This window comes from Staurois parvus, unplaced genomic scaffold (genome assembly GCF_062004578.1).
Source record: "Staurois parvus isolate SC_StPar_1 unplaced genomic scaffold, SC_StPar_1.0 ptg000537l, whole genome shotgun sequence".
Lineage (NCBI taxonomy): Eukaryota > Metazoa > Chordata > Amphibia > Anura > Ranidae > Staurois > Staurois parvus.
The window spans coordinates 503666-526958 of NW_028318333.1; the positions used below are offsets into that span (position 1 = coordinate 503666).

The 23293-nt window shown below is 44.3% G+C and overlaps 1 protein-coding gene across 1 annotated transcript in view; it reads right to left on the reverse strand.

The window, feature by feature from the left end:
- The window catches only part of LOC149451490 (SWI/SNF-related matrix-associated actin-dependent regulator of chromatin subfamily A member 2-like), a 191083-nt gene that overhangs the window by 145622 nt on the left and 22168 nt on the right, over nucleotides 1-23293 (reverse strand). Inside the window, exons 7-10 of the mRNA XM_089690612.1 lie at nucleotides 19599-19712; nucleotides 15800-15907; nucleotides 14648-14734; nucleotides 5486-5532 (exon numbers count right to left, since the gene is read on the reverse strand). Coding sequence (XP_089546738.1) covers nucleotides 5486-5532; nucleotides 14648-14734; nucleotides 15800-15907; nucleotides 19599-19712 — 356 coding nt within the window. The remainder of the gene's footprint in view (nucleotides 1-5485; nucleotides 5533-14647; nucleotides 14735-15799; nucleotides 15908-19598; nucleotides 19713-23293) is intronic.

Consider the following 23293-nt stretch of genomic DNA (forward strand, 5'->3'; position numbering starts at 1 on the left):
TGTCTGAGGAATTGTGACATAGATGCAGAAAATTCTGCTTCTGTCAGGCAGGCCGTTTGATGCATACCTAAGATAGAGGTAAAATTTGATGCAGAAACTTGTGTTAAAATGGATTCCTGATTCAGTGCAAAGGAAGCATCATCACTCCGAGGTTGAGTGTTGTGTGGGCCTTCAGCATAGTGTGTGCCCTACCCGCTCTGCAATTCGCAGCCGCGGCTGTCAATCACCGGCTCCTGGCCAGTGATTACTCGTCGCACCCGGTGATTGCAGAGGATCTCCAACGGGGAGGAGAACGGTTTGTAAACAAAACAGTTCTCCTCCCTGCCAGCTCGTGCACACAGCTTTGGATGGCTGTGCTTACAGTGAAGCACAAACGGCCCCATAGTAAAACACACTCAGCACACAGATAACCCTTTGATCGCCCCTCATGTTAACCCCTTCCTGCCCAGTGCCACTAGTACAGCACTAGTCAGTGCTTTTTATTAGCACTGATCACTGTATTGGTGTCACTGGGGATGTGAGTGACACCAAGTTAGTTCCCCCTAGTGTCAGAACGCCTGCCGCAGTCCTACTATAACTTGCTGGTCTCTGCCATTACTAGTAAAAATAAAAAAATTATTCCAGTATATATAGCGCCATTTGTAAACGCTATAACTTTCACGTAAACCAATTAATTTACACGTATTGGGATTTTTGTTTTTTTTTTTAGCAAAGACATTTAGCAGAATACACTTTGGCCTAAATTTGTGATGAAACTTGATTTTTTAAAAAAATGTTTACTGAACATGTTTAATAGCAAAAAGTCAAAAATATTGTTTTTTTTCTCAAAATTGTCTTTTTTTTTTTTTTTGTAATAGCACAAAAAATAAAAACCGCACAGGCGATCAAATACTAGCAACAGAATGTTCAATTTGTTGGGAAAAAAAGGACATAAATTTAATTTGGGTGCAGAGTTGCATGACCGTGCAATTGTCAGTTAAAGTAACGCAGCGAAGTAAAGCAAAAAAATGGCCTAGTCAGGAGGGGAAGTAAATCCTCAGGAGGGCAAGTGGTTAAGCTAAGCATGATTTCTTCACAAGCAAGAAGAGGATACACCTTAGGACACTAGCAAAAACGAAGAACTCATGGAGTGGTGTAGGGTTTAAATAGAGGCGCCCAGCGGTGTGTCCTCAAAAGCAGTGCCTGCGTCCAATCACCAGAAGGTAGGAGTCTTTAATCCAGGATCTATAAATACTTTGCCTGTGTCTTTATCAACCCATGCTGCAGAGCATAATATATAACAAAATAGTGTCAAAAAAACCTATTACCAAGACCTAATGAAGCATTTCTTTCAGAAAAGCTCAGATAAAAGCAGGTAAATAGCATTTGCCATGCTCATTTCCTGCTTAAACAAATCATTGACGAAACTAATACAAAGATAGCAATGTACACAAAGATAAAGGGTATTTAAAGCAGAATTTTACTCATAACAACTTAATAAAAAATGTTTAGCAAGGAACATACATTCCACAATAATAATTCTGCCACCAAAACTAGTGTGTGCTATAAATTGCTGGCATTGTTTCTGTTTTTTCACGCAGGAGGTTGCCATTTCACTGAGCAGCATTACATTTTTAGGCTGTCAGCTAGGTCCGAAACAAATAATCAACATAATTGATAAAAATAGTTGTCAACTATTTTTCATAATCGATTCGTTAGTCAGCCAATTAGTTGGCCTGCACAGAGAATGCATTATTTATTTACATATCAGAAAATACAGAGAAGCACACCTACAGCTCAGTACACTGTCCATACAGGTCAGTAAGTGCCTGAGAGCTTGTGAATGTGTGAGGAGCAATGCCTCGTGGGACATGTAGCTGTGGACAGGAGAAGGAAGCGAGTGATTCTAAATGCAGAATTGTTTTTGTTTTATTTTAAACTTGCTATGGGGCACTTTATACTATACTTTGCGGCTTGCTCTAGGGGCACTCTGAAGGCAGGAGGAGTCAGAAGAACAGGTGGGGGACCCCAGAAGAGGAGAATCAGGGCTGCTCTGTGCAAAACCATTACACAGAACAGGTAAGTATGAAAAGTTTGTGACAAGTTTGATCAAGAAAAGTTTTCCTTCAAATTTTCCAGTCACTGTGGTCGAAAACAAATGTTGCTTTGACCCCACAAATGATCAGAAAATCGAACACACATTCTTAACCGTTTCCATACCGGGCACTTTTACCCCTTTCTGCCCAGGCCATTTTTCAGGTTTCAGCGCGCTCACACTTTGAGAATTGCCCAGTCGTACAACATTGTACCCAGATTAAAATTTTATAATTTTTTTCACACAACTAGAGCTTTCTTTTGGTGGTATTGAATCACCACTGGGGCTTTTATTTTTTGCTAAATTAACAAAAAAAGACCGAAAATTTAAAATAAAAACATGGTTTTCTTTGTTTCTGTTATAAAAGTTTGTAAATAAATAATTGTTCTTCATAAATTTAGGCCAAAATGTATTCTGCTACATGTATTTGGTGAAAATAACCCAAATTAGGATGTATTATTTAGTTTGTAGGAAAGTTATAGAGTTCACAAACTATGTTATAGATCTGAATATTGATCAATCCTGAAGTACTGACAGCCAATCTAATTTCTTGAGGTCCAAGAATGTCAGAACAGTACAGATATCCCCCAAATGACCCCTTTTTGCAAAGTAGACAATCCGACGTATTTCATAAGAGGCATGGCGAGTTTTTTGAAGTTGTATTTTTTTTGTCATAATTTTTCGGAAAATGAAAAAATTAAAAAAATTATTTTCACTATTTATTTTTTACATACTGTCACCAGTGCAGTACAGCGTCATCCTATAACTGGCATAGCGGTGATCAGGGACACCGACTGGTGACAGTAAGAAAAAAAAAAATATATAAATATTTTTATTTATTTTTTTATTTTTAATTTTTTATTAAATTTTTTTTCTTTTTTTTAAGATTTTTTTTTTTTCATATTTCACTATGACCAAAGTAGTACAATGTTACCATAATAACATTGTACTGCTTTGGGGAAGTGATCAGTATTTTTTTTTTTTTTTTTTACACAATTTGCTTATAGCAAAGAATTACTTTGCTATAAGCAAGCATTTACCTGAATGACATCGATTCATTCAGGGTTTTTTTTTGTGCTTAGCTGTGATTAGGCCACAGCTAATCACATGACAAGTGCATGTGATCGCTGTGACCATTCACAGCTAGACACTAGTATACAATGGATGGCATGAATGAAGCATGAATGTATACAACTGTCATGTGACCTGCTGTGATTGGTCACAGCAGGTCACATGGTACCAGCAACGGGGGCCGGTACTCAGATCTGTCATCGGCCGTGTCCGAGGTATACGGCCGGTGACAGATCGCTTTGCTGCGCAGCTCTGCAAGCGTGCAAACTGCGCATGCCCGGGAGTACGCCGTATGGCGTCCACCCAGAAATCTAATGCATTTTTCCGTCCACCAAACGGCTATTGGTCGGGCGGCTTATGGTTAAAATGAAAATTTTTGAAGTAAAAACTTGTTTGTGCATCAAGCTACCTGCCTATGACAAGGGACTCAGTCATGCACATTATATCACACTCCTGTCTGAAAATCTGCAAGACATTATTTTAGGTCTTTTTTTTTTTTCTTTAAATAAAAATGTTGATCTCGGAATCTGATGATTTTAAAGAGTATAGACCAGGGGTATTGAAATAAAATTCAAGTAGGTCCAGTAACTAAAATCGTTTCCTGGCCGAGGTCCAAAAATAAATGACCCCATTAGTGTTCCCCCTTACAACAGGTTCACCCTCCAGAGTAGTTTATTACATTGGGTGCCACCATCAGACTTCCGCCATAAATCAGTTGCCGCCATCAGAGTACAGCTCTATATCAGGCGTTCCCATCAGAGTGCCCCTATATATCAGGCATTTCCATCAAAATGCCACCTTACATCAGGCATTCCCATCAGAGTGCCACCTTACATCAGGTTTCTTCATCAGAAGGCCCCTTAAATTTGGTGTCTCCCATCAGTGTGCCCCCTTACATCAGTTTTCCCCGAGTGCCCCATTATATAAGGTTCCCCCATCATGGTGACACCTTACATAGGGTGTGCCCATCAGCATGCCCCCTTACATAAGGTGTTGCCATCAGTGCAACTTTCCATCATGTATCCCCATCACATTAGGTGTGCACATCAGAGTACCCCTTTACATCAAGTATCCCCATCACACTGCCAACCTTACATCAGGTATTGCTGTCAGAGTGCCCTCTTGCACTCAAAGTACCCCTTTCCGTCATATTTCCCCATCAGAGTGCCCCTTTACATCACATGTGCCCATCAGAGTGCCCCTTTCCACAGTATGTGCCCACATGTGCCTCCTTAGCATAGTGTGCCCATCAAGGGTGTCCACTTAACATAAAATGTGCCCATCAGTGTCCCTTAACATAAAATGTGCCCATCAGAGTGTCCTTAACATAAAAATGTGCCCATCAATATGCTGCTTATGTTAAGGGGCACTCTGATAGGCACAACAGAATGTGCCCAGAGTGCCCTTAACATAAAATGTGCCCATCACAGTGCCCCTTAATATAAATGTGCCCATCAGAGTGCCCCTTAACATAAATGTGCTCATCAGAGTGCCCTTTAGCATAAAAAGTTGCCCATCAGTATGCTGCTTATTTTATGTTAAGGGCCAGTCTGATGGGCACATTTTATGCTAAAGGGCACTCTGTTGAGCACATTTATTTTAAGGGGCACTCTGATGGGCACATTTTATGCTAAGGGCCACTCTGATGGGCACATTTATATTAAGGGGCACTCTGATGGGCGCATTTATTTTAAGGGCACTCTGATGGGCACATTTTATGCTAAGGGGCACTCTGATGGGCACATTCTATGTTGTGTCAATCAGAGTGCCCCTTAAGATTAAATGTACCCATCAGCATTACTCTTTACCATTAAATGTGCCTATCATAGTGCCCCTTAATATAAATGTGCCCATGAAGGTCCCCCAGAAAGAACACACCCTACCTTGAGGGCAGACAGGAGCAACTGATGAGTGATGTCATCAGTTGCTGGGACGACTGCCCTGCTGAGCAGCTGATCTGTCATTCCAGTCTGGCGGGCTGACAGTCTGAGCAGGAGCACTGCTAAGGCCATTCTCGGACCTTGGTCTGCCATTTAGTGACCGCTGGTATAGACACTTATTTTTAATGTTTTAGATAGCTATACCTGCAAAACGGGGCCAGCCTGAGATGATCTAGCAGGACTTAATTTTCTGACTAAAGTTCCACTTTAAGCAAACATTTAGTGATCCCGCTTTAATAAAAAATTAAACATAAAATAAACACAGCAATCACAGATGGAATTTTGGTTGTCATGTCAGAGAAAAAGAAAAATGGCACATTTAGTTATTCATGAAGCAAGGAGCTTCATGCTTAGAATTATGTAAATCTACCAGTAAATGCTAAATATTAAAATGATTTACCCGTTGATGATACCATTAGCATATCCCAGATGTTCGGCAAAGGATTCCTACAAAAACAGAAATGGCGTATTCAGAAATTGTAAACAAATACAAGCAAGATAAGAAACTATTCAACTAGATTTAATAAAAGGGGACGGAGTTACATTTCAAGAAGGTAATTTTAAATAGAATTAGTCATAGGCTAAAAAAATAAAACAGGCAGAAAACCAGATGACTGACATTTTCAGCTCCTGCAGTTTACGGTTTGTAGTATAGAGCAAATTTTACATATAATCTAATATGTATATTGATTCACTGAAAACCTTGTCACTTTGTACAATACCAAAATAATAGTTATATGTTTGCTTTGCAGTGTGTGAGAGGGGTGTAATTAAGTCTTTCTTTTAGACTTTTAGAGGTATTGTCCTCTATACCGGGCAGCAGTGATTATATTATTCTGACAGTGGGAGGGATTCCCCCATCAACACTGATACTGTTGATGGGGATATAAAGTGATTTTCTTTCCTTCAACCTGTGGCTGAAGGAAATAAAATTGCATAATGTTTGGCCAGCCTAAGATCTGTGGTAACAAGATGTAAGTTTGAACATTTAGTCTAAAAAAATGATAACTTATTAAATCAGAAAATGCTGTTATAATGCTGTCTGCTATAAATCTCACAGAAAATGCAAATAGTGTAAATCTGTAACATAAAAGTGATTAGTGAATTAAGTCCAATCCTTTGATAAGGTCCAGTGGACAAAACATGTTGGGAAGAAGAGGAAAGTGGATATAGAAGACATAAGCTAAGAGTGATTTGGTGTAGTATGTACATTGATTCATACTGTTTTTTTATGATTCAAATTTGAGTGCAATTTGGTTGTTTTAGATTTTCAATAGATGTTTTAAATGGAGAAAGATATTTGGAAGTTTGGCTTAAAACATGACAAGACTTTATTATGCTTAGGCCTCTTGCATATGAGAGTAAAGAATGAGTAGTTTTTTTTAACAGAACTGAAATAAGATGCATTGTTGTCTATAGAACAATGCACGCAGCTGAGTATAGAACAGTAATATAGCGTTGACTACAGAGCCATAAAACAAAAATAGAACATTTGTAGCTGTTACCCACCAATGTCTGCTTTTGGCTATGGACTGATATCATTTAATATGCTGCTCTAATTTGCACACCATTATTGGAAAATAAAAAATTGCTACACTATATTAGCCCTTTGTTTTTGGTGGATTTATTTTGAGCTACTAAAGGTGGTGTTCCTGCCGAGTCTATCTACTACTGGGTATTAAAGACAGCGAGGAATCCCCATCCTTTGAAAGGAATCACTGAGAGGTCCGGAGGTTTTACCCAGGTTGTTTCCAGTGTCATTGGAGTGTCACTCATCCATTGGGTCCTAGATGACTACTTACCGTATTTTTCGCTCCATAAGACGCACATGACCATAAGACGCGCCTAGGTTTTAGAGGAGAAAAACAAGAAAAAAATATTCTGAACCAATGGACTGCAATCACAGTACAGGGGATGACCAGAGACTGCGGACACAGTACAGGGGATGACCAGAGACTGCGGACAGTGCAGGGGATGACCAGAGACTGCAGACAGTAAAGGAGATTACCAGAGACTGCGAACCTTTGGGGAAGGAGGGGGAGCGGGCACCTGAATTTGACAGGTACCCGCTCTCACTTCCGCAGAGTTGTCCTTCCTTCCTTCTTCCCGTGGCGGCTTCTGTGACAGCCGGATGCCCACTGCGCATGTGCGAGAAGCGCTGCACTTTGTGAATGGCCTGGAGCCTTCTGGGACATGTCATGTGTCCCAGAAGACACCGGACCATTCACAAAGTGCAGCGCTTCTCGCGTATGTGCAGTGAGCACCCGGCTGTCACAGAAGCCGCCGTGGGAACACTGCAGCGCTGGAGCGAGGAACAGGTAAGGTCCGGCAGGAGAGAAGAGCTGAGCGGCCGACCCGATATTCCGACATGGTGGCGGCAGAAATACCAGACTGGCCGCTTTACATTTGCTCCATAAGACGCACTGACATTTTCCCCCTTTTTTGGGAGGAAAACAGTGCGTCTTATGGAGCGAAAAATACGGTACATTATATGCGCATTATTACTATACGTCTAGTGAGTGTAAGTACACCCCTTTTTTCTTCATATCACTGAAGTCACGAGCAAAAATTACCATTGACGCAAGTTCCCAGGACGTTTTATATATATCAAATTGGTTGTTATGTCGCAATGAAATGATGTCACATTTTACCAATTATTGTCTTTATTAAAGATATTACGCATATGTTCACTTTGTTAGCGCATCAGATTGCGCATTATATGCCACCATTGCACTTTATTATGAGCGCTGCGTTCTTTGGTATTATACTCAACATTACTCAGGTCTTTACATAGTTTTTTTTTTACTCAGGGACAGTCTGTCAACAAGTTCCTGAGTAATATCAGTAAATTATGAAGCCTGTTTGCAAGGGGTCTTAAAGTTATATATTTCTGGCGAGTTACTCTGGCACGCATCAGGTGGAAAGAAATTGTTACAAAGTGGTATTTTGTTTGGTCTTGGAGAACAGAAAATGCAGCGGGGGAGATTTAATAAATCTGGTGCAGCTGTGCATAGTAACCAATCAGCTTCTAACTTTAGTTTTTTCAATTAAGCTTTGGAAATAAAACCTAGAAGCGGATTGGTTACTATGAACAGTTGCACTAGATTCTGTGTGCACCGGTCTTAGTAAATCCCCCCCCCCCCAGTTTATTTTGTGTGTTTTCACAACTGTGGATTATAAAGAAGAAAGGTTAAAATTACTGTTTTTCCTGTTATTCATTTTACTGAAGAACCTCCGTTTTACTTTTATGTTACAGATTTACAGTATTTGCACTGTATGTGTGATTTATGGTATTGTTTTTAAGAGTGCTTTGTGCACTTTTTCACAAAGCTACATTTAGTTTACACCTCCACCCTGACGCTCCAGGACCCAGGACACCAGGTACTCCACCAGGGGCACCCACTGCCCACCAGGGAGCCCAACCACCATCACACCGCCAGCCACCAGGGAAACACTCAGGGATACCACCATCCACCGGAAACCCCAAACCACCAGGGACCCTAAGCCACTATCCCTCCAGGGATCGCTACTACCCCACCAGGGATAGCACGGCCACCATCCGACCAGGGATCGCCTGCCCACCACCCCACCTGGGACTACCAGCCAACCAGCCCACCAGGGACCGCTAGCCCACCACCCTGCCTTCCAGCACGCTATTCCCTCTGGCGAAGCCCCGGCGACTCGTGGCCCACCACGACCCCTGAAGCCACGGTCTCTCCTACTGGCCGCAACAGATCACGGAGGAGCGCAAACCACGTAGGGCCGACGATCGCTACCGCGACGCCCCGCTCGACCCTGACGACAACCCTTCAACACCTCCTGACGCTGCGCCCTTCAGCACCTTCCGACGCCGAGCCCTCAGCAGCTGACGCCTGGCCTCAACATCTCCAGTCACCGAGCCGCCAGCATCACCAGTCGCCGTGCCTACCAACACCCCCGGTCATCGCACCCTACGACCCCTCCGCTCGCCGAACCACCGGACCCACTGAAGACGTGCCGCAGCACCCACGGACGCCAGCTTACTGTACCCACAGACTGCAGCCAGCCAGATGCCGCCCTCCACCCTCACACTCTCCCCCTACAGAAGGACTCAAATGGACTCCTCCACGGTGATACAGACTCTCCACATCAGCTTGCCCTGACCTGTATCCCTTCACCTCCCCTGACCCGACCATTACCCCACTCACCCCAACATGCCACCTGCACTCCTCCTCCTCGTTTTCCTCTCTACAATCCCAAAAATCGCCTCCCTCTACCTGCCTACCCCCCCCAAAACAGCTCTACATTGCCCCTTCACTTCTCCCCTCTCCCCACTATGGCACTCACCACCTCCTCCTGCTACTGCACTCTCCCGTCGACCCACGTGCCACCACTATCAGACCCACACGCTCCTGCACTTCCCATCTCCATGCCACCTTCCTCACCCTTCTCCTTCTCCTATTCGCTGGGGACATCTCCCCGAACCCTGGCCCCTCACCCCTCCTCTAGGGACCCCACTGCTCCCGCCAGCCGCCATAACCCCCTCAACCTCATACCTGTGCCCCTCCTCCCCGCATCCACCCCCCCTCTCTCGGTTGCACTCCTGAACGCCCGCTCGGTCTGCAACAAGCTTACCGCCATCCATGACCTCTTTATCTCCCACTCTCTCAACCTCCTAGCCATCACCGAAACCTGGGTACAGGCCACTGACTCCACCTCCCCTGCGGCACTCTCCTATGGAGGTCTCGTCTGGTCCCATTCACCAAAACTGAGCGGTCACAAAGGTGGTGGTGTCGGCCTGCTCCTATCACCGCTGAGCACCTTCCAGGTCCTCCCTAACCTTCTCCTCCTTCGAGGCTCACTGCATCCGGCTCTTCACCCCCACCCCCCTAAGGATTGCAGTGATCTACAGGCCTCCCGAATCCATACCCCGCTTCCTGGATGACTTCGCCGCCTGGCTTCCCTTCTTCCTCTCCTCTGAGCTACCGACCATCATCGTTGGGGACTTCAATATCCCCATCAACAGTCCGGCTACTTCACAATTCCTCCACCTAACCTCCTCCTTCGCGCTCACACAGCACACTCAATCCTCCACTCACATCAATGGAAACACCCTGGACCTCGTCTTCTCCCACCTCTGTACCCTCAACCATTTCACCAACACCCCCTTCCCTCTCTCCGACCACCACCTCCTCACGTTCTCCATCTCCCCTTCCCCTAACTCCCCCCCCCCCCCCCCCCCCAAAGCGCCAAACCATCACCAGCCGCAACCTCCGCAACCTGAACCCGGAGCCCCCTCCACTCGGCTGCTGACCGGCTACACGACAGCATCCTTCCACTGTCATGTCCTGACCTAGCCACCACCGCGTACAACGACTCACTTTCAGCTACCCTAGACTCTCTGGCAACCCTAACCACACGCTACATCAAACCTAGACCGCTCCAACCATGGCAGAACGACCACACTAAATGCCTCAAACGCTGCAGTCGCGCGCTAGAGAGACTTTGGCGCAAAACCAGGTCCCCTCGTGCATTCTCCCTCTACAAATCTGCCTTCCTCACTTACACCTCCTCCCTCCATGCCGCCAAGCAGGCCTACTTCGTAAACCTGATCAACACCCTCTCCTCCTGCCCTCGCCGACTCTACTCCATCTTCAACTCCCTACTCTCTCCCCCCCTACTCCACTCAGTACCTCACTCACCGCCCGCGAGATTGCCACTCATTTCCACAACAAGATTGATGCAATCCGTATGGATATAGTCAACTCGCGATCTACCTCCCCACCTAGCCTCCCCCCCCCCCCCATCTCCCCCTCATCTCTTCCCTCCTCTGACCTCGCAATCGCACTGCCCCCCACCACACCCAAGACCCCGCTTACCGTAACCCCCCCCAGCTCTGCACTCCTTCAGCCCCGCTACCACTGAGGAAATCACCAGGGTCTTCTCAGAAGCCCGCCTCACTACCTGCCCCCTGGACCCTATCCCCTCTCAACTCCTCCGGTCACCCCCCTCTTCCCTCATCTGCTCCCTCACCCACATCTTCAATCTCTCCCTCTCTACCAGCGTATTCCCCTCCCCCCTAAAGCATGCGCACATCACCCCCATACTCAAAAAGCCCTCCCTGGACCCCACTGACCCAAACAACCTCAGACCCATCTCCCTGCTGCCACTCACTTCCAAACTCCTTGAGCGCTTAATCTACGACTGCCTAAGCGCCCACCTAACTGACAACAACCTCCTTGATCCACTACAGTCTGGCTTCCGCCCTCTACACTCCACCGAAACCGCCCTCCTCAAAATCACCAACGACCTACTAACCGCCAAAGCCAAAGGCGACTACTCTGTCCTCCTCCTCCTGGACCTCTCTGCGGCCTTCGACACAGCTGATCACCCCCTCCTCAATAAACAACTCTCCCTTGGCATCAGAGACACCACTCTCTCCTGGTTCTCCTCTTACCTATCCCGAAGCTCCTTCAGCGTTTCCTACAATGGTGCCACCTCCCCTTCCCTCCCCCTCTCTGTTGGGGTCCCCCAGGGCTCTGTCCTTGGACCCCTTCTCTTCTCCATCTACACCTCCTCCCTTGGCAAACTCATACACTCCCACGCCTTCAACTACCACCTCTACGCTGATGACACTCAAATTTACCTCTCCACCCCCTACCTCACCCCCACATTCTCCGCCCGCATCACTCACCTCCTAAACGACATCTCTGACTGGATGTCGCTCCATTTCCTCAAGCTTAACCTTTCCAAAACCGAGCTTCTCGTCTTCCCCCCTGCCCGCGCCCCCCCCATCCTATCCATCACTACCAACAACACCACCATCAATCCCGCCCCGCAAGCCAAAGTCCTTGGCGTTATTCTGGACTCAAACCTCTCCTTCCAACCTCATGTCAAATCACTTACAAACACATGCAGGCTCCACCTTCGCAACATCGCCAAAATACGCACCTTCCTTACCCCAGACACCACTAAAATACTCGTACACTCCCTGATTATCTCACGCCTCGACTACTGCAACTCCCTCCTCACCGGCCTGCCCCAGTGCAGGCTCTCCCCGCTCCAGACCATCCTGAACTCAGCGGCTAGACTCATCCACCTCACCAACCGATCCACCTCTGCCACCCCCCTCTGCCTCTCCCTCCACTGGCTCCCTATCGCCCAACGCATCAAATTCAAACTACTCACTCTGACCTACAAGGCCATTCACAAGACTGCCCCTAACTACCTCACCAACCTGATTCCCAGGTATCACCCTATCCGTACCCTTCGCTCTTCACAGGACCTCCTATCTTGCCCCCTGGTCTCCTCCACCCATGCACCTCTGCAAGACTTCTCCAGGTCCTCCCCCATCCTCTGGAACTCACTACCCCAATCCATCAGACTGTCACCTTCTCTCCTCACCTTCAGGCGCTCCCTGAAAACCCACCTCTTCAGGAAAGCCTACCGCACCCTCACCTAACTGCCGTTCTCCTTCCTACCACTCCATCCCCCACAGCCACTTCCTCATGTACCACTACCCCCTCCCTCCTAGATTGTAAGCTCGAAAGAGTAGGGCCCTCTAACCCTCGTGTGCTGTTTGTAGTTGCTGTACTGTTTCATGTATTGTTCCCCCTCTATTGTACAGCGCTGAGCAAACCCTTTGGCGCTATATAAACTCGATGTAATAATAATAATAGTTTGTTTATGAGGGTGATATAACAGAATACTTATATATAATTTTGTGCTAACGACTGCGGACACATTCACTGTTGTATCCAGCTTCTGTCTACACACTGGGACCTTGACTGTTCCATTAGCAGCACAAAGAGCAGCATTATGGGGAAGGGATGCAGCATCAGGTTTTTTTTTTTCAACTTAACTTATAAAACTTGGGAGTTTTAGCTTGCAGAATCAAACTGAAAAAAATACTTTATAGAACAACAGTAGCATAAAACACTCAATAAAGACTCAATAAAGTGTCTCTATGGTGTTTTATTTGCTGATTCACTTTGCTGGTTCACTCAGAATCTCGTGCACTTCTGCACAGAAACCAATCAGCTTCCAGGTCTTATTGCTAATGCTTAATTAAACAAGCTGAATTTAGAAGCTGATTGGCTACCATGCACAGGTGCACAAGATTCTGCGTTAACAAACTTTAGTAAATAAACCCCTAAGGTAGTAGAAATGTCATTAGATTGCCTTGCCATTCATGGTTTAGACATACAGTATTCCCCTGCAAATTTGTGATTCAGTATTTGCAGCCTCAGTTGTTCCTGGGTTTTTCCAGCTTACCACGTGGTAGCTATCGTGAGTGAAAGCAAGAGACCTAAGATGCCGCCCAAACGGTCTGCACCTTCTAAGGCTTCTGGCAATGAACTTAGGCACCAGAAGAAGTTTAAAACATTTCAGGAGAAGGTGGAACTACTGGATTTGCTTCGTGAACAGAGAAGTTATGCCACAGTAGTGTGCCATTATGGCATCAACGAAGTCACCGTAAACTACATAAAGAAGAATGAGGCAGCAATCAGGAGCACTGTAGCAGTACGTTTCTGTGATAGTGCCAAAAAGGTAACAACAGTAAGAAATAAGAAAATTGTCAGGATGGAATCTGCCTTGGCATTGTGGATCACTGTCTGCAGGAAGAAAAACATCCCCTTGGATGGTAACATCATCCGTTACCAAAAATGGACAAAATGGAAATTGTACCAGTGGTTTGCTACAGGAGACAATGCAGAAGACCCGCAACCAGGACCATCAACAGCACCGGAGCATGAAGATTTTCAAGCCAGTAAGGGATGGTTTGATTGTTGATTTCAGAAACGATTCAATATTAAAAGTATTTCTCTACATGGTGAGGCAGCATCTGCCGACAAAGAAGCCGCACAGCTGCACAGAAGTACCACAAGACCTTCAGGCACATCATAGAGGAGAAGGGATACAAGCCTGAACAAGTTTTCAACATGGATGAGACTCGCTTGTTCTGGAAGAAGATGTCGTCCAGAACTCACATGAACTCAGTGAAGAGGAGAGGGAAGTAACAGATCTAGAGCAAGGAGGAGGAGGAGGAGGAGCAGGGCCTAACATTGGAATGTCTGTCCCAGATAATGAAAACCGTGAGTTGCAAGGGATGATTGAAGCATGGGATCCCCATATGGTTCGGGCTCTCAAGTTAATAATGGCATTGATGCTGCCATTCAGGCATATAAAACCGTCCTTGCCACCATGAAGAAACAACAACAGCAACTTCCCATTTCAATGTTCCTCAAACCTATCAAGAAAAGCCAGCCTGAAACCCCACCAGAAGAAGACCTGGGAGAATATAGGACTCCTCCTAAAGTACCTGAAGAAGAGGCACCATCCAAGGAGCTGCAAATCCCCTGCTTTCATCGTACAGTATTTATTACTGGTGAGTAACCATACATTTTACTTTTTTTTTTTTTTTTACCACATCCAAAATTTGCAGTTTTTTAAAATTCGCAGGTGTTGTTGGAACTTAATCCCCGTGAATTTCGGGGGGAATACTGTATTCCAAATATATAGGTCCCACTGCATCACATCCTATTGCATTGACAAGTGAAAATATACAAGTCCTTTAACTCACCTCAATGTGCTGGAAAATGAAGGGGTGATTGCAGATCTTTCTTAACTGCATGATGGTATTCATAAGTGTTTTTGCTCCACCTTTACCCTAGAACACAAAATTAGTCACACTGTCATTAACACAGTGGTTTCTCTCTTATAGTTGGTTTAAATCTAAAGCAAAGGCAATACCCAAGTTCAATGTTGGAAGGGGTAAACTATAGGAGTGCCACAAAGTGGTTACTGGGGATTAGGCTAGATGCAACCCTTTTCCAAGCTACTGGATTTTAATTTCAGAGGATGAAGATAACATTTGGAACAAAGGCCCTTTAAAAACACATTTTCTACAGAAAGCAGTTACATCGCCTTTATTAGGTTCCCCATTTTATCATTTCTTTGTGATAATCATACAGGGTTTGGTTACATTCTTGCCTGACTTATGCATAATCACTGGATTTTAACTTCCAACAGCAGGTGTATTTTTTTGTAGGAAAATTGTGTTCCATGTTTGATGCCACTGGTCAAGAGAGGTCAGTGCTATCATATTCTAAATACACTCACCGGCCACTTTTTTAGGTACACCTTGCTAGTGCCAAGAAAATATCCCCCACACCACCACCAACCTGAACCGTTAATACAAGGCAGGATGGATCTATGCTTTCATGTTGTTTACGCAAAATTCTGAATGTCGCTGCAACAAGTCTGCCCATTCTTCTCTGACCTTTGACATCAACAAGGCATTTTCGTCCACACAACTGCAGCTCACTGGATATTTTCTCTTTTTCGGACCATTCTCTGTAAGCTCTAGAGATGGTTGTGCATGAAAATCCCAGCAGAGCAGCAGTTTTTTAAATACTCAGACCAGCCAGTCTGGCACCAACAACCATGCCACATTCAAAGTCACTTTAATCCCCTTTCTTCACCATTCTGGTGCTTGATTTGAACTTCAGCAAGTTGTCTTCACCACGTATACATGCCTAAATGCATTGAGCTGCTACCATGTGATTGGCAATTTGTGTTACCAAGCAAGTGAACAGGTAAACCTAATAAAGTGGAAGACTTTATTGTATACACATACATTAATGCTATTTCACCCATCTATTTGAAACACATCTACAAATAGCATGTATCTGGTGGGAACCTCAGTAGATTTAAAGAACATCATTCAAGGTACCTTCTTATCTTTTTCAGATCCATCAGTGAGGAGAATACCTTTTCCTTGCATGTGGCGGTAAAGGATCTTTTGGAGAGCTGACATGTCACATTTAATCACGTATTCAACCTAAGAGAGATTATTATTATACAGTATTTATAAAGCGCCAATAGTTCGCTCAGCGCTGTACATTACAAAGGGGAACAGAACATGTGACAGAACAATACCAATACAATGCAAAACATGAGGGGATCAAGGGCCCTGCTCTTTCGAGCTTACAAGCATCTTGGTAAGAAATTATGATTTTCTTTAAACAAACAAAAAAAAAATAGGCACGGTTTCAAGTGGCACAGAAAATGAATGCAGTCTTACAGACACAGCAAAATTCTAAAGAACAGTGAAGCCAACTGAAATATAACAATAATGCTAAAGTGCAGGCATCTTGTGGTGTCTGCAAGAACCTGTTAATCTTAAAGGAAACCAGTACGCTGTCATTCCTTCTGAAAATGGTAGTTCCCTGGGCAACATGCTGATTTGATGTCATCAATACCTAAAGTAAGGCTGGCTATTCATTATACAATTTTCTTTTACAATTTTTTTTTAGATTTACCAAAACCATATAATATGAGGTCAAACCTAAACACTTTTAATGGTATGTAATCAGACATGCCCTTGTACTACGTAGTTGAAGGTATATCTAAAGGAAATTGAGTAATAAAATTGTATAATGTATGGCCAGATAATTCAAACAAAAAGACCTGGAGAGAGTATAAGACCCTGCTAAGGAGGGGTACCAAAATCCCTTTTATGTATTACAAAATTAATACTATACAAACGTGTATTTTTTTTTTCAGGTAAGAATAAAACACTAGCTATAAAATTCATAAATGTGTCCTTCATGTAACATTTTAAATAAGAAAATATTGAGACTGACACAACAATTTAAAGGAGAAGCAGGACCAAAGCTGTTTTGGCCCTACTTCTCCTATAGGTCACAGGAGTGCATTTAGCTCTGCACTCCTGTGAACAGTATTCAGCCGACAGTGGGCTAAAGCTGATGTCACTGAGTTGAGCCAGGCTCTGGAGCGATCACAAACTTTATAGTCAGGATCCACACAGATGCCTGACCGGCAGCTGGCTCAGACTTTCAGTGCACCACTGAAAGCTTGAACCAGCCACTCCCACCATCTCGACAGGCCGAAGCTCTAGGAAGCACGTGAGGGGCAGAGTAGAGCTGGTGACTGCCAAGTCACTGGCTCTCTGATTACTGAAGAGCAAGAACTGAGTAATGAGTGGTCTTTGATCGCTTGGTTCTCGGTCTTAGAGCTGGTGGGCAACAGATGCAGCATTGGACTGACTCTGCATCCACCTAAGTGTGTGTTTTTTTTCCAAACCCCAAACTTCTCTTTTAACAGCTAACACCAATCTAGAAGCTGCAGGAGATAGCCTATAGATGCAGCTTGGTGCAAAAAAGAAATTCTTTGTATGAAGAACATGTGGAGTCTTAACCTTCCACTTAGAATTAGAAATAATAAGTCCAAATCTACGCTCAGAGAGAGGTCACTAGCAAAAATCTGATTTCTTGATGTGGGAGGGGTTATATGGGTTCTCCTACAAAGAGCCTGTGTCCTGTACTGTTGACTAAAAATGCATTGAGAGTACAATGTTTTATGGGCATATGGTAAGAGGCATCACTGTGTCTGGACCGAGTCAATGTCCAATCCGGACCACCATTTAGGAGCCGCTCTGCCCAGAACCATCACCGCCGCCATTCTCAAAGAGCCGACAGCGGAAGCTGAGACAGCTCTGGATGGAGGGCGGGGGCTGCATGCGTTAACAAGCAGGTGATTGGTTGCTAGGAGGTCCTAGCAGCGAATCACCAGCTTTCAGCTCCCGCCTTCTGGCCAAACCTGCTGTTCCTCCCATCCTCCTTCATCTACGTAAGTGTGTAAGGTAGGAAAGGAAGGGGGGTGGGGCATAATAAGAGGGGTTGTGAAGAGGGGTTGAGGACATGGGATCACTGAGAACTGTAATGGAGGGGCTCAGGACACTTAAGGGGTGTGTGTGTGGGGGGGGGGGGGGGCATGGGCTCAAGACTGTGCTTAGGACAGGAAAGGGGGGAGCTGAGGATAGTAATGAAGGGGCTCAGAACAGTTAACAGGGGGGTTGAGTACAGTTAAGGGGGAAACTCAAGACAATAATGGAGGGGACCGAGGACAGTAATGGAGGAACTGAAGACAATAATGGGGGAGGCTTAAGATAATTAAGGGGGAATGCAGGGCAATTAAAGAGGGTTTAGGACAACAACAGAGGGGACTAAGGACAGTAATGAGGCAGCTCAGAACAGTAATGGGGGGATGAGAACAGTTAAGGGAGCTCTGGAATATAATGGAGGCGCCTGAAGACAGTAATGGGGGGCTCAGGACAATTAAGGGGGAGAGCTCAGGACAGTAATGACAGGGCTTAGGACAGTAATGAGGGGCTGATGACATTAATAGGGTCACTAAGGACAGTAACTGGGGGACCAGAACAGTAATGGTGGGGCTTAGGAAAGTAATGGGGGAAAAGGAGCACAGTAGTGTAAGGAGGGGCTGAGGACAATAGCATAAAGGGGGGCTGAGGACAGTAACATAAGGGGGGGGATGAGGACAGTAACGTAAGAAGGGGACTGAGGACAGTAATGTGAAGGAGGGATTTTGAGGTGGAGGGGAGTGACTGTGATGTGAATGGGGGACTGATGTTAAGAACAGGATTGTAATATAAGGGTCGATTCAGATCTGTGCATGCGCTTTTGCACATGCACGAAACGGGTAGGGCAACCCATTCATTTTAGAAGTCTCAACTTTTTTTTTTCTTTTCTATTAATCGCACCACATCATGCTGCATGGTGCTGCAGCACCATGTGGTTTGGTGCACGCAAAAATGTGTGAGGGGGCCATTAAGAATTAATGGCACCTTCACGCATTTGCTGAAGTACAGCGCATTTCTCTGTGGGTGGGAAGATGCAATTTCAATGTTCCCCAGTCACAGAGATGTGAACCTAGAGCCTAAGAAGAGAAGGGGGAAGGGGGCTGTGATGCGAAGGATCTGACTCATAGAACAAACATGATTCAGACCTCGGCTGGAAGAAAATTTTACTGACTGGACCTCGGTGGATTTTAATTCAATGCCCCTGGCCTAGATTAAGAAATATATAAATTCCCATCACATACAGGTCTCTCTTGTAGGAGCTTCTGAAGATAGTGGACACACAGCCTATGAACAAAGGTACATACACAGCCCAACTAGTATTTTCATGAGGGTAAGAAGGGAAGCTGAACAACAACAGTCTCCATACTTCCTCTATATAGATTTTTATTATGAGTTTACATTAGTAGTTTGTGATTAAAAGCAAGGGTTAGCTTTCAGAATTAAGTTAAGTACTGAAGAGGAGGTCAAGATCCAAAGTGTTTTAGGTGTTAGGCTGTTAGCTGGTAAAACACTATGTTAGTGACAGGTAAAAAAAAAACGAAAAAAAAACACTTTTCTGAACTTGTCTTCACTGTTGAAAGCCCTGTGCTGTGCCAACAACTACACATGATGTACTGGTCACAAAAAGTCATGTGTTATGGATGAACCCATTATTTTTTTGCCCACAGCAACTACATTTCCTCTTCTGGTCAGTACAGTAACAAGCAGTACCACTGTTGCAGCTCATGTGAAATGCACTTGCATAATATATAACTAACTATTTTTGAACTGTGGTTATAAAGTAAATGTAAAGTGTAAAAAAAACCCTAAATGGTATACCAATTAGTTCAATGGTACTAGCATCACAAACCTTTTCTGGCAGCTGTGACTCAACTTCTTTCTTCAGTCGTCTCAGCAAAAAGGGCCGCAACACTTTATGCAGACGGCGGATGATCAATATTGTTTCTTCTTCATTTAAATCCACCTTTAACAGTACAAAGACCATTTACTGGATTTTATATGATGAACATATTTATGAAAACACACAACACAAATTGTAATTCTTATAAAAAAAAACTATTAATAGATATATATGTAACCCTCCTCCCAGAAGTCTAGCAAGGCAAATATTTGCCATTAACGGAGTTTGCCATTTTCTGCTCCCCTATATTGTGGATATTAGCCTTATGAATAAATTCCATTACTATAAATCAGTGACAGCATACCAAGGTCTCTTTTGTTGTCTGCTACCACAAAGCTGCTTGGTCTGGTGTGAGGAGCTAAAAACGGGCAATGTTACAATTTTCTTCTCAGGGATTAATTCTTCCCTGCAGGTGCTCGGTATAATAAATCAGGAAACAGAACATAAGCAAAACCAGCTGCCGATTGGTCCACAAAGAGATTATAATCCAAATTGCATTATTGATTGACAGTTTTTGATGTTTTGCTTATTAAATACCATCACATCTTTTCCAGCGGCAAGAGAAAGAGGAAAAAAAAAAAGAAAAAAAAAAAAAAAAGGACATTGAAAGGCTGTTTTCTTGGTTTCTTTCATTTAGACTAACACATTTGTTAACAACAAAAATCCATGCTTTAAAATGTGGTTTTTCACATCTTAACTTCTCCCTAAAGCCCTGTACGCACGTGCAGATATCCGACGTTATCGGCTGTTTCAACAGGAACCAGCCAACATTTGGCTGTGTGTACGGCAACCGGATGTTCGTCCAGCTTCTGGCGAAGGGGCATGGCAGAAAAATGTCTGCTGATCGGCATCCAATCAGCACACTCAGCCAATGGCTGATTGGGGGTTTCTCAAGTTCTTTGTGTAGTTCTCTCCCTTTACTGTAAACTATTTTTCAGACAGACATACACTTGGTATACCTCTCTACCTTCTTCCCTGTTATACGAACAGAACCTCTTATCCTCATAGTGCACTCTGTAACACATTGTCTTCTGGCTGCAATCCTAACTAGCGTGCCCCAGATCTGTCCCTACACCTTTTTGTAGGACCTGGGCTAAACCAGTTCTTTTCTTCTAGTTGTATACAGTAGAGGTTTTCAGAAGGAGATTGTACAGAGTAGGGCCTCCAACTTTGCTTCTAAACCAATCTCCTTGTACCATTTGCTCTGAGTGAGGTTTCAAGGGTAGGTTTCAGTCATGTTACTCTGCCTCTAAATAGGACCCCTTTCAAAATAAAAAAAAAAAAAACTTGTGGTTATTTGGGGGCGGAGGATATCCTAGAAGATATGTCCATTCCATACAATAGTGGCTCTGGTTATTCTGAATGATCAGCAATCTGAGGCTTTTTTAAAACTTAAAAAAAAACAACAAAAAAAAAAAAAACGAACAAATATGTCATTTTTACCTGCTCTGTGCAATTGTTTTTCACAGAGCAGCCCCGATCATCTTCTCGGGTCCCCCGCTGGCGCTTCTGGCTCCTCCCCCCTAAGCAGTGCCACCATAGCAAGCCGCCATTTCTTTCTTAGGAAACAGCAGAGCGGTACTCAACCCTGCCCTCCGCTCCCTCCTCACAAGCTGTAACTGACAGAGACAATAGCTCCTGCTGCGGTATCGCAGCCGATGGGGAGAGATAGATCTAGGAAAGCAGTCTCCTGTGCACATCACCGGACTGTGATTGGGCTCAGATAAGTATTGCGAGAGCTGGGGGGCATGAAGGTAAAAAAAACTTAAGCTTTTCAAATCACTTTAACTCACAATAAACAAAGGGCTCTGAGCTGGGTTTGATCTCCTCCTCTCCTCTCTTGGAGGAGCCCAGACAACATCACTACAGCAAGTAGGATGCTGGTTTTTTTCTATGGGGCTCACTGCAGACAGTATCAATGGGCTTATTATGCTGAATCCTTGTTTAGTGCTGACAGAAAGGCGACTGCCCTTTAACAAGTAGGATTCCCTGCTCAGTGCCAACGCGGCAGGAGAGGATCCTTTACAGAATGACTCCTTGCTCAGTGCAGGTGGGGCAGTGATTAAGCTTTTACGGGCATAGTACTAGCTGTCCACTTACTGTTGTTGCAAATAACACAAACCGCCAGCTAGCACTCTGCCTGTAAAAGATCTATCACTGCCTCACGAACACTGAGCGGGGAGTCAACCGGTAAAACATCAATGCCTCGCTGGCACAAACATATGGATGTGGCCACTGTGTCCACACCAACTCCCTGCAACAAGGTGATGATGAATTTTCCATAGGCACAGTACTAGCAGGGCGCTTGTGTTGTCGTCATTCTGTTGTTGTGAATAACGAATGCTGTAAAAGATAAATTACCACTGCTGGCAATAAGGGGACAGTAAGTCTATGAATGTGGCAACTGTCTGCACAGTGCTATGTGGTGTAAAAAATGGGTAAAAATGAGGAGTTAAAATAATAAATATCAATATTAATGTGAATTATGCATGTAACACACTACAAAAGAGAGGGGGCGGTGGAATCAGTGTTGTTCTATAACTCACTCATAGGAACGCCCATAAATTGGGCTTCAGCAGGAGATACAGCACAAACCAAACAAAAGATTTCCTTTTAGTACAAAATACAGTCACAAATCAAATGGGACCGAGTGCATTAAGCATTGGTGGATTGAATATTGGCATACTGATTTAATTATAGTTATAGAAATCCTTTTCTTGGAGTACAGCACAGGATGCAGAAAAGTTAACATTCACAACTACTTGGGTTATTGCTGCCACCTTCAGGTGAATGGACACTGGCCAAAAACAAAAAAGGCAGGAATCTGCACCCAGCCATAAAACCTCCCAGCTCCGCTAAACTTCAGCTTTGTAGCAAAACAATGAAGAACACATGCAAGAGTGAGGGAATCTGTGTACCGTGATGTACTCCAAAGAAAACGATTTTACTGGTAAACCAAAAATATTAATCTTACATCAAAAGACAAAGAGGAGTTCATATTCATCACTACCTGGGATATCCCAAAAGCATCGAACATGAGGGGTGGGCAACACAGCAACAAGGCCAACACACCTAATACCCTGAAAGAAAAAAGGGGGGAGTTCGACTACAAAACCACCTGCAAGACCTCAAAGTTGGCATCCACAGAGCTATAATCATCTACCTGGTAGAATTTAGTGAAGAGAAAACCAGGTAGCAGCCTTACAAACATTAACAAGGAAGCTTGATGCTGAATAGCCAAAGAGGCACTTGCACTCCTGGTGGAATGGGCTTTAAAGTGTTACTATATCCAGGACCCTGCATTCACTATATTCAGTCTCCCACAGTACACACAACATGGAAATGCAATATTTTAGTAAATCTAAACTGCTAAATTAGACAGAATAGTGCTGCGCTACTCATACAATACAATAATAATATATAAATCAATAAATATATAAACAGTGCCCGAGTGAAGTCTCAGTGCTCAATCCACCCAAAGGCAATAAACACTTGTGCTTCCACAGATAGTGCTCCACAGCAAAATAAATTCTTGTGCTTCCACTGATAGTGCTCCACCGCCAAAGTGAATTCAGTGCCCCTCCACCTGAAATAGGATGGCCGCCCACCTCAAATAATGGACCTATATATCAACATAGGTCTAA